General features: G+C 40.2%; 1 protein-coding gene across 1 annotated transcript in view; it reads left to right on the top strand.

Annotated features, from left to right (window-relative positions):
* Positions 1-2,151: 2,151 nt before the first annotated feature.
* Positions 2,152-16,993, top strand: part of LOC133878831 (protein transport protein SEC24 C) — a 36,712-nt gene continuing 21,870 nt past the window's right edge. Inside the window, exons 1-7 of the mRNA XM_062317374.1 lie at positions 2,152-2,308; positions 2,460-3,406; positions 4,515-4,745; positions 4,968-5,042; positions 5,166-5,264; positions 14,917-15,028; positions 15,323-15,450. Of these exons, the coding sequence (XP_062173358.1) occupies positions 2,543-3,406; positions 4,515-4,745; positions 4,968-5,042; positions 5,166-5,264; positions 14,917-15,028; positions 15,323-15,450 (1,509 nt within the window). The 5' untranslated portion in view covers positions 2,152-2,308; positions 2,460-2,542. The remainder of the gene's footprint in view (positions 2,309-2,459; positions 3,407-4,514; positions 4,746-4,967; positions 5,043-5,165; positions 5,265-14,916; positions 15,029-15,322; positions 15,451-16,993) is intronic.

A 16,993-nucleotide genomic window follows, 5' to 3' on the forward strand; every position in this document is an offset into this window, starting at 1 on the left:
ATTGGAGGGATGATTATTTGCCGGATAGAATTACTCGAGGAAAAATTGATTAATTCTACCCGTTGCGCATGTGTCCATCAAGTGAAATAGGAAATTTCTTAAAAAAAAAAAGTGAAATAGGAAAGGGGCTTGTTATTTGCACAACATGAGCACAACATCCCCTCACATAGGAGTAGGTTCCAGTGTGTGGGACTCACCCCCATGTGAGGGGGTGTTCAGTGTTGTACCCATGTTGTACACCTAAAGTGCAAATAGCATTTTCCAATAGGAAATGAATATGATTATCTCAATAAAAAATGCTATTTGCACTTCAGATGCACAACATGGGTATAACACCCCCTCACATGAGGGTGAGCCCCATACAATGGGACTCACCCCATGTGAGGGGGTGTTGTGTCCTGTTGTGCACTTGAAGTGCAAATGACAAGCCCCTATCTCAATTGAGAAATGATCCCTACACTAATTTATCACAACAGCTCCACAACAAGCTGATGTGACTAGTAATATTTTATTATTTTTTTACAAAAAGAAAAGAAAAGAAAACAATAAAATATTACCAGCCACGTCAGCTTATTGTGGGGCTGTTGTGAGAAATGAGTGTAGGGATTATTTATCATCTCAATTTTGTTATAAAGTAAGGGAAATTATCAAAATACTCGTAATGTACAACAATGGTACAACAACAAGACACATTGGGGTGGGACCTAATGATAGTTGTCTTTTTACACTCATTTCTCACAACAGCCCCACAACAAGCTGACGTGGCTGGTAATATTTTATTATTTTTTTACAAAAAGAAAAGCAAACAAAACAAAAAAAATAGAGAAATGATCCCTACACTCATTTCTCACAACAGCCCCACAACAAGCTGATGTGGCTGGTAATATTTTATTATTGAGAAATGATCCCTACACTCATTTCTTACAACAGCCCCACAACAAGCTGACATGGCTGATAATATTTTATTATTTTTTTGTTTTGTTTTCATTTATTTTTGTAAAAAAATAATAAAATATTACCAGCCACGTCAGCTTGTTGTGGGACTGTTGTGAGAAATGAGTGTATGAATCATTTTTCTTTATTATTTTTTGAGAAATGATCCCTACACTCATTTCTCACAACAGCCCCACAACAAGCTGACATGGCTGGTAATATTTTATTATTTTTTTGTTTTGTTTTCATTTCTTTTTGTAAAAAAATAATAAAATATTACCAGCCACGTCAGCTTGTTGTGGGTCTGTTGTGAGAAATGAGTGTATGGATCATTTCTCTTATTTTTTTGAGAAATGATCCCTACACTCATTTCTCACAACAGCCCCACAACAAGCTGACGTGGCTGGTAATATTTTATTATTTTTTTACAAAAAGAAAAGCAAACAAAACAAAAAAAATAGAGAAATGATCCCTACACTCATTTCTCACAACAGCCCCACAACAAGCTGACATGACTGATAATATTTTATTATTTTTTTGTTTTGTTTTCATTTCTTTTTGTAAAAAAATAATAAAATATTACCAGCCACGTCAGCTTGTTGTGGGGCTGTTGTGAGAAATGAGTGTATGGATCATTTCTCTTATTTTTTTGAGAAATGATCCCTATACTCATTTCTCACAACAGCCCCACAACAAGCTGAAGTGGCTGGTAGTATTTTATTATTTTTTTACAAAAAGAAAAGAAAACAAAACAAAAAAGTAATAAAATATTACCAGCCACATCAGCTTGTTGTGGGGCTGTTGTGAGAAATGAGTGTATGGATCATTTCTCTATTTTTTTTGTTTTGTTTTCTTTTCTTTTTGTAAAAAAATAATTAAATATTACCAGAAATGAGTGTAGGGATCATTTCTCAAAAAAATAATAAAATATTACCAGCCACGTCAGCTTGTTGTGGGGCTGTTGTGAAAAATGAGTGTAGGGATCATTTCTCTTTTTAAATTGCCATCAAGTAGGGATTTGATTATTGTACAACACCAATACAACAATCCCTCACATGAGGGTGGGTCCGGAATTGTTGTACAGTTGTTGTATTGGTGTTGTAAATCTAACATTTTCCCATCAAGTATACTACTCATTTGACGTGGCATAGTCCACGTCAGGCCTTTCTTTTTATTTTTTATTTAAAAAAAGAAAATTAAAATCCTGCGTTTAATTTCCCCTCCCCTAACACACTCACGGCGTCAACCCCCCCACCAACGCCCCTCTCTCTCTCTCACTCTCTCTCTCCGGCACTCTCTCTTTCAGGCCGTCCTTCCTTCTTCACCGGTGCCTTCTCCACCGTCCCGCTTCTCCCTCGTTCGTTCTTCACCGGCGGTAAACACACTCTCTCTCTCTCTCTCTCTCCGGTCGGCCGTTCTACTTTACCGGTCGGCCAATTATGGTTTTTTTTGGTTGATTTATATTTAATTTTCTGGATGTTGGCCGATTAATTTGATTTGTACGACTTTTTGCTACATGTTGCAAGGATTTTGAGGGGGTTTTACTTTGTGGGTCGTTGAAGATCTGGGTATTTCAGGGGGATCTGGGTTTTTGATTTGACACAGATCAATGGCAGCTCTTGTGCCTCGTGGGGCACCTAGGCCCAACAGTAATAGCAATAACCCATCGCAACCTCCGCCCCCTAATTACAATCCTAATTCCAATCCCAATTCACTCGCCAATAATTTGAGTAATTTGAATCTCAATCGGCCACCTTCGATGCCGAATTCGGGTCCTAGGCCTTCCCCTTTTGGTCAACCACCTAATTTCCCTTCATCAGCCCCGCTGCCTGGAGTTCCCAGTGGTTCCCCGCCATTCTCTAGGCCTGGCCCACCACCCGGTGCGCTCTCAAGACCTGCAGTGCCTCCATCAGGATCTCCACAATACACATTGCCTCCCAATGTGGCCCCAGTAAGACCCACTGGGACACCCATTGGGCAGCCTTCACCTTTTGGGTACAGAGCCCCCCCTGGCATTAATGCACCATCCACTTCTGGGGCACCTCCTCCTGGTGCTTTTCCGTTTTCAGGTTTGCCCAGTGGTCCGGTTGTTTCAGCAGCACCACCAGGTATCCGCCCTAGCAGTCCCTCTCCGCCTTTAACCACTGGTGCGGTTTTGCCTCATTCAAGTGCATCGAGTGGTTTCGTGAGTAATGGGCCACCAGCATTCACTTCAGGGGCTTTGCCGGGTGGGCCCCGGTTTCCTCCAGCTAGCAGTGCTTCACAACCACCTGTTGGGCCTCCACAAACGATGGGGTTTGCTGGCGCTACCCCTCAGGCTCCAAGCATGCGTTCTCTTCTAGGTAATCCAGCGATTGTTGCTCCACCAGGTACTCCTTTACAACCAACATCACCATTTTCAGCGCCCCCTCAAGGTGTACCGCTCCCTCCAGGTTCTTATGGGCCACCCACATGGCCAAGGCATCCCGGCCAGGTAATGAATGTCTTTCACAGTATATTTTGTTCATTTTTTAAAGCTTAATTACTGGTAATGCATGAGGATCATATTGTTGGTAAACTGATTGATATAAGCAATATGCACCGAGCTGTTTTTTTTGGCTCCTTCCTCTTGTTTTATGTGCAGAGAAATTTTTGTTTCGAGTGTGTGAAAGTCAGTTTATTTGCAATGAGCTGGCACTTATTTAAAGTTTGAATGAGTGTTGCAACTATGTGGTAGCCTTAAAATCATCAAATACTAAGTAGGTTATCACTATGGAGTTATATATGCATATAGACAGAATGTTGCTGTTTGTTTAGGAGGTAAGTAAAACCTATAAAATGATCAAGAGTAAAACAAGCAAAATAGGAATCTCAACAAAGAGGTCAAAGAAAGAGAATATTATGTCTTGAAAATAAAGAAAATAATATGCTCTGTAGTTTGGGTGGATTCTAAGGTAGCCAACTCTAGGTGGAACTTTATCATCTCCTTTCTTTATTTTTCAATAGTACGGAAATAACTGGGGTACATGAATGTACTATAAGAAATCTAAATGTATAATGTCACATTTTGGGATGCTGATAAGGCAACAGTTCAAATATAGTTCTTGAGTAGCTTTCTGTGAACTTGAGTGGCCACATTGACTGTTCCTGTTTTTAGTGCATGGCAGCAAGGGTCTTTCCTTCCCCTGATAAAAATCTTTGACATGAGTGATAAGTGAACATAAGAGAAGGGAGTTTTTACATTCATGTTCTTTTGTTTCTTCTGATTAGGGCACTTTTGTATACTTCCTGTGTACTAGGGTTGTGCCCCTTTGCGTTTTTTATTGAATTTTATTACTTATAAAAAAAAAAAAAACAAAAGAGAAGGGAATTTTTCAAGCAGACTGTGCACATGTTTATATTACGGGTGATCCATAACTCAGGCACTTTGTCAAATTCAGGGTACTTATGTTGCATAAAAATGCCACACATCGATAGTTAACACATTTTCTATGTTAATGATTTATGGTACTCATAAGAATGAAATATTGCATGAGTACATATATGCAATTTCCTTTCAGTCTGATCAGCACACTGGATTCTGAATTTTTGAATTGTGATAGGTGGCTCCACCTCCACCAATTCCTGGTTCTGTGCAACCACCTAGGATGTTTGGAATGACACCACAACCTCTGCCAAATCAATCTATGACTGCCATACCTGCGCTGGGTCAAACTGGAGCCCCTGTGTCAGGGACATCGAAGATTGATCCCAATCAAATTCCACGTCCCATTCCAAGTTCCTCTCCAATGTTGTATGAAACTCTTCAGGGCAATCAGGCCAATCCCCCTCCGGTATCTCTTTTTTCATCTTTTATTTTCAAGTTGAAGAGAAGTATTTGATTTGATTTAAAATTTTCTACATTAAGCTATATGATCTTGTTACTTTTTTCTTTTAAATTGTGTGTTCTGCGAATTCACTTTTATTGTTATTGTTTATTTGGATGCTGCACAGTAATTTAATTGACTGGTATACTTTTTGTTGTCTGCTAACATTGTCCTTGTACTTTTGTCAAGCCTGCTACAAGTGATTATATTGTAAGAGACACAGGGAATTGCAGTCCACGTTACATGAGGTGCACCATCAGTCAGGTCATGGTCAAGAATATAACAAGCATTGGTGTCAAGTAGTCTTTATAATAATTTTGCAAACTCTTTGATGTTAATGTTTCTCAGTTCTTTGTATCCTGTTAATATCTTTTGATGATATGACAGATTCCGTGCACTGCTGACCTTTTGACAACATCGGGGATGCAGTTAGCCTTGTTAGTCCAACCTTTGGCCCTTCCTCATCCATCTGAGGAACCCATACAAGTAATGCATGATTTCTTTCTTCTCTAATCCTTGCATACTACACTTTTTGGTCATTAGAAATTTATTTTCACATTGTTTCTTTCTTGTAATCTCTTACTTTTTTTATGAGTTAATTATTCTACTGTCATGAATTCAGATCTGAAGCCTTTAACTGTAGTAATTGGATTTGATTAAAGAGGAAAGAACCTTATTCGTGTAAAGACAAAACTTACCACACTTTTTGGTTCTTGGTTGTGTTTGGGTGTTGAAATTCCATTTACTGATTAATTTATGTGAGTCTATATTGTGGGAAAAGGTCGTCTTGGCTTCCATAGCAATATAAGGAGTGCCATCATTGCTCCCACAGAAAACTTATGGGATGTTTGGGTGCATTGTTTTTCAAAAACAAATTCTATTGGTATTCGCAATTTTTCAAAAACAAATAAGATTTTATCTTCTTTTTTTTTTTTAAATTTTATTTTGTCTCAGGAAGTCAAACCATCAAAACATCTTTTTCAACTTTATTTTGTCTCGAAATTCGCGCAGTAAATTGTAGTTGAATTTAGATTTCAAAAAATCGAATACCCAAATGTGCCATTAAGTATTAGCCCTTTGTATGTCAGATAAATGTATAGGTTTTGTATCTAAATAATTTCATCCTTGGAAGAAAAAGGGTTTCTGTCAAATTTTTATTTTATTTTAAAATTTCTTTGCAATTTTTTGAACTGGAGAGGCTTTAGTGACTTGTTATGAATGGCCGGAATGGGCTCCTTACTTGTGCTATATGAGTTATTAAAAGACACCACCCCCCCCCCCCCCCCCCCCCCGGTCCCAAAAAAAAAAAGAAAGAAAGAAAAGAAAAAGAAAGAAAGAAGGGATTTGGATTGCCTTGGCCATGGGGACAATATGATTCAAAATTTGTCCTTTTTATGTTGTTTGGGAATTGGATAAATGAAGTTTCTACAAGATATACGAAGTGAAAAACCTAAAATAAAAGCTATGGAAAATGATATAAATCCATCCCCTACCCATCTTATTTTCAAATCCACCATTGGATTTGAAACTTGATTGTATGGAGATGGGTAGGAGATGGATGTGTAACATGTCCCGAAATCTATAGCATATTCCTACTAACTAAAATAAGAACTCCTCGTTTTTTAGAAATCCTCCTCGTGTTTTAGAAATCCTTTATGTTCTAACCATCGTGAGAAGGAAAAAAAATTTGCGTTCAAGTTGCCTTTTTTTGTTTTTTTAGATTGTTGGATTTGTCAAGGTTTAACTTAGAGAATTTCATAGGGTTAATTGGCATGATGTTATTTAATTGTTTCCTATGGGCTTTTTGGCACTATCCCTGCCTCCTTTGTGTGTATTTTCTTCATTTCAAATTTTGATGAGAACATAGGGTTTGATTTCCCTCTTCTTTTCTCGGAATAACTACTATGAAAAAGAAGTTCATTGTTAATCCCAAAAGAAAATGGTAGAAGATCAATAAGATGGTTGTTTAATGTGAGGGATTGCATAACAATTGAAACATTTTGAATCTTTAGTGAGCTACTAAGTAGAGAAGATATGATCGTGAAAATAAAAACCCAAGACTCCAACAACACCTAGAAGAAGGGGGTTCAATAAGTGTATGTCAAAATAATGCGGAATTTAAAATAAAGCAACGACACAAACATTCACCAAATATCTAGCCCCTTATCCCATAAGTCATCTTCTGGGTTGAGGATTGGGAATGGGCTGGATATTGTTCCGGTCTCGGAGGAGGAGGAAGTTTTTTGTGGGGGTATTCCTAGTAAGCAGGAGGGCTCAAAGGAGTTATTCTCTGTTGTTGCTCAATCTGTGCTCAGTTCTGTTTTTGTGGAGGGTGGTGTAGGTGATGAGGTAGAGGGTTTGGGCCCGATATCGGTTTTGCCTTTGGCAGTGGAGATGGACAAGGATTCCAGTTCGATTGTGTCTCCTAGATGGGTGATGGAGAGGGTGAAGGGTTACTACAAACTAATAGGAGTGTCATGTGACCAATTTGAAGATAAATTGTTGGCTTTGTTTGAACTAATTGAAGCCAGGCGGGTCCAATCTTTGGCTATGGTTCCCTCTGTGTCAGGAGTGAAAGGTCAGAGGGAGATTAAGCGGCTGGATTGCTCCATTAACTATGACAAGAAGGGGGTTCAATCTTATAGAAGGAGAGGAAAAGGTAGGGGCTTGTTTTGTGTTAATGAAGCTTAAAATTCTATCGTGGAATGTTAGGGGAATTAATGAGCTAGACAAGAGATTGCGTATTAAAGGGCTCATTAGAGATTGGAAGGTTGATTTGGTATGTTTGATGGAGACAAAAATGGAAGTCATTACTAGAGAGGTGGTTCGAAGCTTATGGGGTTGCCAACATGTGGATTGGTGTTTTATGGGGGCTAGTGGGGCGTCAGGTGAGATTCTAATTATGTGGGATAGGAGGGCTGTGGAGAAGGTGGATGATTGCGTGGGACGGTATACTTTAGCTGTTTCGTTGCGTAACGTTGATGAAAATTTTTTGTGGGCGTTTGGGGGTGTGTATGGGCCTAATGATGATGGGGAGAGGAGGGTGTTGTGGAATGAGATGGTTGGATTGATGAGTTGGTGGGATAGGCCGTGGTGTTTTGGGGGAGATTTCAATGTGGTGCGGTTTCCAAGTGAGCGTTCCGGAGTTGGTGCTTTTTCTGCTGCTATGGAAGAGTTCTCGGAGTTCATTCATGGGTAGAGTTTGGTGGATATTCCTCTCCAAGGAGGGCAGTTCACTTGGTCCAATAATCAGGTATGATCTAAAATTGATAGGTTTCTGTTATCTCCGGAGTGGGAAGAACATTTCCCTGATGTGTCACAAAGTCGTTTTCCTAGACTTTTATCGGGCCATTTTCCTTTGATGTTGGATTGTGGAGTGCAAAGAGAAAGGAAAGGATACTTCAAATTTGAAAACATGTGGCTCAAATCCGATGGCTTTGTAGAACTTGTGCAACGTTGGTGGGAGTCTTATGATTTTCAAGGACGGCCAAGTTATGTGCTGACTAAAATGTTGAAAGCTTTAAAGGTGGACTTGAAGAAATGGAATGCAGAGGTTTTTGGTGATGTGGGGAAGAAGAAGAAGGAATTATTGGAAGGTATTAAAGAGCTGGAGTGTTTTGAAGAAGCTCGGGGGCTAGTGGAGGAGGAGCGGGTTCAGAAGTCAGACATGATCAGGGAGCTGGAAAAAACACTCATGTGTGAGGAGGTTAATTGGAGGCAAAAATCTCGGGCTCTGTGGCTAAAGGAAGGGGATAATAATACTAAATTCTTTCACAGGGTGGCTAATTCCCATTGGAGGCACAATCATGTGGGAGTCTTGAGGATCAATGGGGCTCTGTCTTCTGATTCGGTGGAAATTAAGGATCATATTGTGAATTATTATGACTCTCTGTACACCGAGCAGACTTCGTGGCGGCCTAGGGTGGATGAGATTTCTTTCTCCTCCATTGATGCAGATGAGTGTCTCTGGTTAGAACGAGGTTTTGAGGAGCAGGTGGTGTGGGAGATGAACGGGGATAAGGCTCCGGGTCCAGATGGTTTTTCAATGGCGTTCTTTCAGCAATGTTGGGGGGTTCTCAAAAAAGATATTATGGCGGTTTTTTCGAAATTTCATAATAGTCGCCAGTTTGAGAGGAGCTTGAATGCAACTTTTATTTCCTTAATTCCCAAGAAGGCAGATGCGTTGGAGGTTAAGGATTTTAGGCCTATTAGTTTGGTGGGAGGGGTTTATAAAATTATTTCTAAGGTCCTTGCTAACAGGCTCAAATCAGTATTGGGGAAAATTATCTCGAGCTCTCAGAATGCTTTTATTGGTGGAAGGCAAATCTTGGATTCAGTTCTTATAGCCAATGAATGTTTGGATAGCCAAATGCGGTCAGGGGAGGCCGGGTTATTGTGCAAACTGGATTTGGAGAAAGCTTATGATCACGTGAATTGGGATTTCCTTCTTTACATGCTTCAGAGATGTGGGTTTGGGGAGAGGTGGAGGGAATGGATTAAATGTTGCATTTCCACTGTAAAATTTTCCATTTTGGTTAATGGTACCCCTTCTGGTTTCTTTCAGAGCTCGCGGGGGATTAGGCAAGGTGATCCTTTTTCTCCTTTGTTGTTTGTGGTGGTTATGGAAGCGCTTAGCATAATGTTGTATGAGTCTATGCGTCAAGGCTTGCTGTCAGGCTTCTCAGTGGGCATTAGGGGTAATGAAGCTTTAGTGGTGAATCACTTATTGTTTGTGGATGATACCTTAATTTTTTGTGGAGCACAGGCCGAGCACGTTCGAAATTTGAGGTGTACCTTCTTATGTTTTGAAGCGGTGTCAGGGTTGAGAATCAATTTAGGCAAATCCGAATTGGTCCCTATTGGCGAGGTGGAAGATGTAGAGTCTTTGGCACATATGCTGGGGTGTAGAATTGGGTCTCTGCCGATGACTTATTTGGGTATGCCGTTGGGGGCGTCTTTCAAATCTATTTCTATTTGGAATGGGGTTATTGAGAAGGTGGAACGAAGGCTGGCTAGTTGGAACAAACTTTATTTATCCAAGGGTGGTAGGGTGACGTTGATTCACAGTACTCTTTCCAGCATTCCTTCTTATTATTTATCTCTGTTCCCTATTCCTGTGAGTGTAGCTAAAAAACTGGAGCGGCTTCAAAGGAATTTTCTCTGGAACGGTATGGGTGATGAGACTAAACTTCATTTAGTCAATTGGCATCGTATTTGTTCTCCAATCAAGGCTGGTGGACTGGGAGTTCGTAATGTTATTAATTTTAATCAAGCCTTATTGGGGAAGTGGATCTGGAGGTTTTCTCAGGAGCGCGATGCTTTGTGGAGATAGGTGATTGAGGTGAAGTATGGGAGTGTGAGGGGAGGTTGGTGTTCTTTACCGGTGACGGGGCCTTATGGTGTCAATGTTTGGAAGTTTATTTTTGAAGGGGGTGGGACAATGTTGCCAAGTTTTTGCGTTTTGAGGTAGGTGATGGGTCCCATATTCGCTTCTGGCATGATTTATGGTGTGGGGATAGGCTTCTCAAGCTCTGTTTTCCAACTTTGTATACTATTGCGCGTTCTCCTGATGCTTGGGTGGTGGATAATTTGTCTATGGTAGGAGGTGTGGCTCATTGGAATGTTCTCTTTACGCGCAATGCTTAGGATTGGGAGTTGGAGATGGTGATGTCCTTCTTCGAACAGTTATACTCTACTCGGGTTCGGCATGGGGAGGTTGATAGGGCGGTGTGGATTCTTTCCAAGAGGAGGAATTTTGAAGTGAAGACTTTCTATAAAGCTTTAGTTTGTCACGAGGCGGCTTCTTTTCCTTGGAAGGGTATATGGCGTGTTAAAGCTCCGAAGCGGGTTGCGTTCTTTGTATGGACAACAGCTTTAGGAAAGATTTAACTCATGACAACCTACGAAGGCGTGGTATTGTGGTGGTTGAGTGGTGTCTTATGTGTAAAAAGCATGGGGAATCCGTTGATCACCTTCTTCTCCATTGTGACGTGGCTCGGGTTGTTTGGAGTTTCTTTTATAGTTTGTTTGGGGTGGAGTGGGTTATGCCTAGTAGTGTCTTGGATTTATTGAGTGCTTGGGGCACTTTGCTGGGTCGTGGTCCTGTTCACCGTATTTGGAAGCAGGTTCCTCTTTGTGTTTTGTGGGGCTTGTGGCGTGAGAGAAATTCTAGGCTTTTTGAGGATGTGGAGGTTCAGGTTGGGGCTCTTTGTAGAAATGTGGTTAATATGTTATATCTTTGGGTGTCGGCGCATAGCTTGGGTAGTATGCCGTATTCTGATTTTTTACTTTCTTGTTCGTTTCGGTCCTCTAATTAGGGACTCCTTTGTATACTTCCTGTGTACTAGGGTTTCGCCCCTCTACGCTTTTTAATGAATTTTTATTTATAAAAAAAATAAAATTAATGAAAGCGATAAATTAATTAACACAAGTAATTTGGTGACAAAGTGGAAGCCTTTTTTTGCGCCCCTCTGCGCTTTATAAATGATATGAAATTACTTATAAAAAAAAGTGGAAACCTTTTGAGAAATCTTCAAAAAGTAAAACCATTTTGGAGCAGTTAAACCTAGGAAATCAATCCACTATAGAAGAATGAGAAATTAGAAGATGTTTATACTTACAAAACCTTTGCAATTTTTTTTTGATAAGTAATAAACCAATCTCATTGAAAGTGTAAGGCGTCCTTAAGTACACATGAAGTATACAAAAGGAACCACCTAACTAGAAAGAGCAAAACGAACAAGAAAGTCGCTAAAACTAATCGACAAAGGAGATACAAACGCCGCCGTCCAAAGATACAAAGTTTCAAAGAACAAAGATATAATTTCCCCCATAGTCCTCTCTCTGTCCTCAAAGAGGCACGTATGCACCATTTTACACACCGCAACACTCCTTGGCCTGCTAGAGGACCACTAGTAGTCATATAGGTCAGTAACACATTTAGGCATAGCCAAGGACATCCTAAAACGACTGAAAAAAAACACTCCCAATAGCGGAAGCCACATCGCAATGAAGAAGGAGGTGGTTTACAGACTCCCCATTTCTCTTGCACATGCAATATATGTCCATCACGATGATGTGCCTCCTCCTAATATTATCCAAAGTGAGGATCTTGCCTAGAGCCACCAACCACGCAAAAAAGACTGCCTTCGAAGGAGCTCGAGTTTGCTAAACACTCTTTCAGGGGAAACAACTACCTTGAGAAGAAGCCAGAAAGCAATAGAAGGATTGGACCTTGAACAATCCTCTTTTGGAAGGATTCCACCACAGTTGATCTACACATCATCTTCTCACTCAAATTGAATGCAACACTCGGAAAAAAGAGGCAAAGACATCTACCACCCAGTTATGTGCCGCTCTAGTGAAACTCACGCTCCACTAATTAGAGCTGCCCAAAAACTCCAAATTAGCCACAATAGAGGCATCCTTTGCACAAACAAAAGGCCATATAAAACCTGGAAAGCTACCTTTAGAGTTGCTTCCCCAAACCACTGGTCATGCAAAAGCTAATCCTGAAACCATCCCCCACCTCAAATCTGGAAGAGCTAGAAAGTTTTTCCTAATTTTCTTCCACAACCCCACCCCAAAGGCTACTGCAGACTCAAGAGAGCACCACCCTCCCTATAAAATGCCAAATTTAGAGTCCACCGTTACTCTCCACCAAGTTTCTCTCTCAAGCCCATAGCGCCACAACCATTTACTTAAGAGAGGACAGTTTAAACACAATCGAATTCCTGATACCCAACCCTTCCTCAGAGATCGGTGAACAAACCTTAGACCAATTCACCAGGTGCTATTTGAACTCTTTGTCTAACCCACCCAACAAGAAATCCCGATGGATCTTCTCAATACGGTTAGCAACAGTCGCCAGAAGAGGGAAGATAGACATGTAATACGTAGGCATATTTGCAAGAGTACTCTTGGTGAGAGTAACCCTACCCCCCTTGGACAAATACATCATTTTCCAACTAGCCAACTTATATTCCACCTTCTCAATAACACCATCCCATATATGCTTATCCTTATAGGAAGCCCCTTACGGTAAACCAAGATACTTGATCGGCAGAATGAAACCCCACACCCTAAGATTCAGGCCAACCTTCCCACTTGAGTAACAATCCCCACAGGAACCAATTTTGCAATTGACACACCCTTGTACTAGATAAGCGACCCACTTGTCCGCTACCGCAGTAGTTTTCCCAGAACCTTTGGACAATTCTTCTACTTGATCTTCTTTATCAGAACTCTGATAGACTTCAGTTGCTGATGAATTGCTGTGGTGTTACAACAAAGACTCTTAAAAGAAATATACTTGAAAGTCCATGTCACAAATTTCTCTCTTAGCACAAAGAAACTATAGTCTAAGCTCTCTGAAAATATTGCCTATAGTCTCGTAGAAAATCGTTCTCTAAGAGCCCTTTAAATAGAGTTATGGTCTGGCTTTCCCCGTCGTTGGTGCTGCTGTGGGCGGACGCAACGCGCCGTCTCGGCGCGCGTGGCCGAGGGGTTTTTTGAAGTTTGGGAGTTAGATCTATGGTGTTGGGGACCTCTTCGCCGCGCACGCGCCCCTCTGACGGCTTTTCCAGCAGATTCCGTGACGTCCGACAATTTTTCCAGTTGGTTCAGTGCCGCGCCGACGACTGTAGCGCCACGCGCCACCGACTGTAGTTTTTTTCTTTTTCTTTTGTATTTGGGGTTTGATTTGTAGTTTGGGTTTGCTTTTCAGATGTAATTCGGGCTTTTTTGTATTTTTGGGTTTGTATTTCTGTTGGGTTTGGGTGCTTTTGGGCAGATTTGGGTGAATGTTGGGGTTTTTTGGGCTTTGTGTTTCTTGTGGTTCTGGGTGTTGTGGGTGCTGCTTGTGGGTTTTAGGGTTGGTCCTTTGGGTTTGTTTGGGTTTTTCTTTTTATGGGTTAGCTTTGGCTGTTCCTGTGTATACTCCCGGTGTACTTAGGGGCGCCTTACGCTTTTATATAAAGTTTTCTTACTTATCAAAAAAAAAAAAATAGAGTTATGAAAACTAGGTTTACTAGAGCATTAGGAGACCCAAATAGGATAAAACATTGTAGCATTTGATTGGTCCAACCCATCGTTCGAGTGGAACTAGGTTAAATAGTAGTCCTTTACGGCGCTGTTTGAACGACTCAATGAACGGTGAACTCTGGAAGACAAGTGTTCGAATAGTGCTTCAAATGGCTCAGTGAACACTGATCTCTGGATCTTCAAAGCAACATACCATTCGAACGGTCTAGCGAATGGTGCTCTCTGAAGCTTTACCGTTCAAACCCTCCAGCAAACGATCTAGCAAATGCTCGCTTCTGGAAGTTGGTTTTGACCCAGTAAACTTTGGAATTGGAAACTTTTCATGAAATACAATGTTGTAGTATTTTGAGTCATCTTTCCAACGCCACCAAGCTTGCTTTCATCTGACGTCAGACAATGTAGGACAACAAACACAAACTTGAATTGTCATGTCTTGTATCAACTTTTGTATCGACTTAACCCTAGAGTTAAAACTTACAACCAAACATGTTTTGAAACTAAATTTGCCAACACTAAAAACTTAATAGATTGAATTATTGAAGTAAGTTCATGATTTTTTTATTTTTTTTTTACTTTTTCACTTAATGATGTGTTTTCTGATTTCTTGGATTAATTGAAGACTCATTAGGTTCTTGTGGATAACTGAATTATGAGGAAAGATGATGACCTGGCTAGCCCTTTATAGGTGTGTTTCTTTTTGGGAATGTAGATTAGTGAGCTCTGATGCTTGCTCAAAGAGGAGCTCATTTCGTTGAGTTTTTTATTTTTTTATCTTTTATTTATTGAGAAACTTCTTTAGTGTTTCTTTTCAGGTTGTTAGCTATGTATGCTTGTATCTTGTTCATTGTCACGTAACGTTCTCATTTTCTACTTCTATAAGTTCCCCCTTCTATAAACATTTAAAATCTCATATATAATGCAAAATTTGGGAGGCTTCCCCCACTCTTTGGTAGCTGTTGAAACTCTGCCATTATATTCTCGAACTTGTCTTCGGCATGTGGTCAAACAAATTATTGCTTCTACATCTTAATCAATAAAACAATTGAAGCTGTATCCATTTTTCATATTAGTTTTGTGATTTTTTTTGTTGCTATAGGTTGTAGATTTTGGGGAAAGTGGTCCTGTTCGATGTTCTCGCTGCAAAGGCTACATAAACCCTTTCATGAAGTTCATTGATCAGGGAAGGCAGTTCATCTGTAACTTATGTGGTCAGTATAAACCGTCTCTGTATATTTGTGTTATTTATCTAGTGATTGTTAGCTTGTTTGTTTGTTGTGCAGATTGGACGTCTCACCTTTTTCCTCGCTCTCCAATTTAAGCATAGATAACATGTTATGTAATATGTATTACACATAGGTATTCAGGTTGCCAAGATTTTAGAATAGTTATAGGTATAGGAAATAGCACTTATCTTTTAAATAAATCTCGGTATTCATTGGCATTAATAGCTTGTTGATTTGACTCTATTACTATAAGTTGGGGACTTTAAATTTCTTCTGCAGGGTATACTGATGAGACTCCTCGTGACTACCACTGCAACCTTGGTCCAGATGGTAAGCGTAGAGATGCTAATGAGAGGCCTGAGCTGTGTAGAGGAACGGTTGAATTTGTTGCTACCAAGGAATACATGGTTAGTTAATTCATAAGATTTGCCATGTGAAACTATTTTTTTTCCCTGCTGACTAGTTTTGTTCTGTTTGACGACATCTAGGAAATTCCCTAGCAATAATTAGCTTGTTGGGTGCTCACTATCGCGTAACATGTCATGTCTAACTATTTAAGATACGTACTAGAAGTCCACCTTATATCACTTGTTGGACTTTGATGAAAATTTGACCTGATTCTAGATTGAAAATGTCCATTTATCTCTAATGGTGTCTTTCTCATTCTTTTAGAAGGAAACGTGTGTTAATGTTTTAATTTTTCATCCATTATGGATTTGGATGGCCAGCAAATGAGATCCATTTGGCAGATCAAATGTGCGAAAATCATATGTTGATATGAGTTATGTTCATCCATTATATTGTTCTGTTGAAGATTCCATGCACCTTAAATAATTGATTGGAAAATGATTAGCTGGACTGGATTATTAAACAAATGGTTCTTCTGGCACACATTATTTGTTGACTGCGGTTTGTCTTATGGTCGGTGTCTTCCTATTGTGTTTTTTTAGGAGACATGAGGGGAACTTAATATTTGCTAGAAATTTGAAATATGTGGCTAAAGTTTGAGGGTTTTGCAGACAAGGTGAAACAGTGGTGGGACTCTTATCTTTTCCAAGGCACTCTAGGAAGTTCAAGGGTTTGAAAGTTGACCTAATGAGATGGGATGAGAAGGTGTTTGGCAATGTAAAAAGGTAGAAGAAGGTCCTTTTGGAGGAGCTACGTGTTCTCGGTATCATTGAAGAGGGTAGGGCATTAGGTGTTGAGAAGAGTATAAAGAAGGCTGAAATTGCTAGCGAACTAGAAAGATCCACTCTCATGGAGGTGGTGAGTTGGAGGCAAAAATCAAGATCTTGTGGCTCAGGGAAGGTGGCAAGTGCATGGAAGTTTTTCACACAATGGCTAACTTCAATAGAAGAAGGAATTCCATTGATTCCTTGTTGATTGATGGTACTATTTCTACCAACCGATTGGAGATTAGTGAGCACATTGTATAGTTTTATAAAAAGTTGTTTACTGAGCGGTTAAGTTGGAAGCCTGTGGTGGACGATCTTTCCTTTGATTCTATTGATGAGGTTGTGGCTAGCTGGTTGGAGAGAGATTTTGAGAAAAATGAGGTGTGGGAGGTTGTGAAAGCAATGGATGGTGATAAGGCGTCGGGCCTTGATGGACATTTTATGGTGTTCATCCAAGCTTGTTGGGTTGTTTTGAAATAGGACATCATGAACGTCTTTCGTGAGTTCCATGCTAGTGGTAAGTTCGAGAGAAGCCTTAATGCTACGTTCCTTACCCTCATTCCGAAGATTCTAGGGGCTGTCAACCCTAAGGATGTTCACCCAATTAGTCTTGTGGGTGGCATCTACAAGATTATTGCTAAGACTCTAGCGAACATGCTTAAGATGGTGTTGGAGAAGATCATTTCTAAGTCACAAAATGCATTCATCCGAGGTAGGCAGATTCTAGATCCTATTCTTATTGCCAATGAATGTCTTGATAGCAGGTTGAGATATG

Source organism: Alnus glutinosa, chromosome 10 (genome assembly GCF_958979055.1).
Source record: "Alnus glutinosa chromosome 10, dhAlnGlut1.1, whole genome shotgun sequence".
Lineage (NCBI taxonomy): Eukaryota > Viridiplantae > Streptophyta > Magnoliopsida > Fagales > Betulaceae > Alnus > Alnus glutinosa.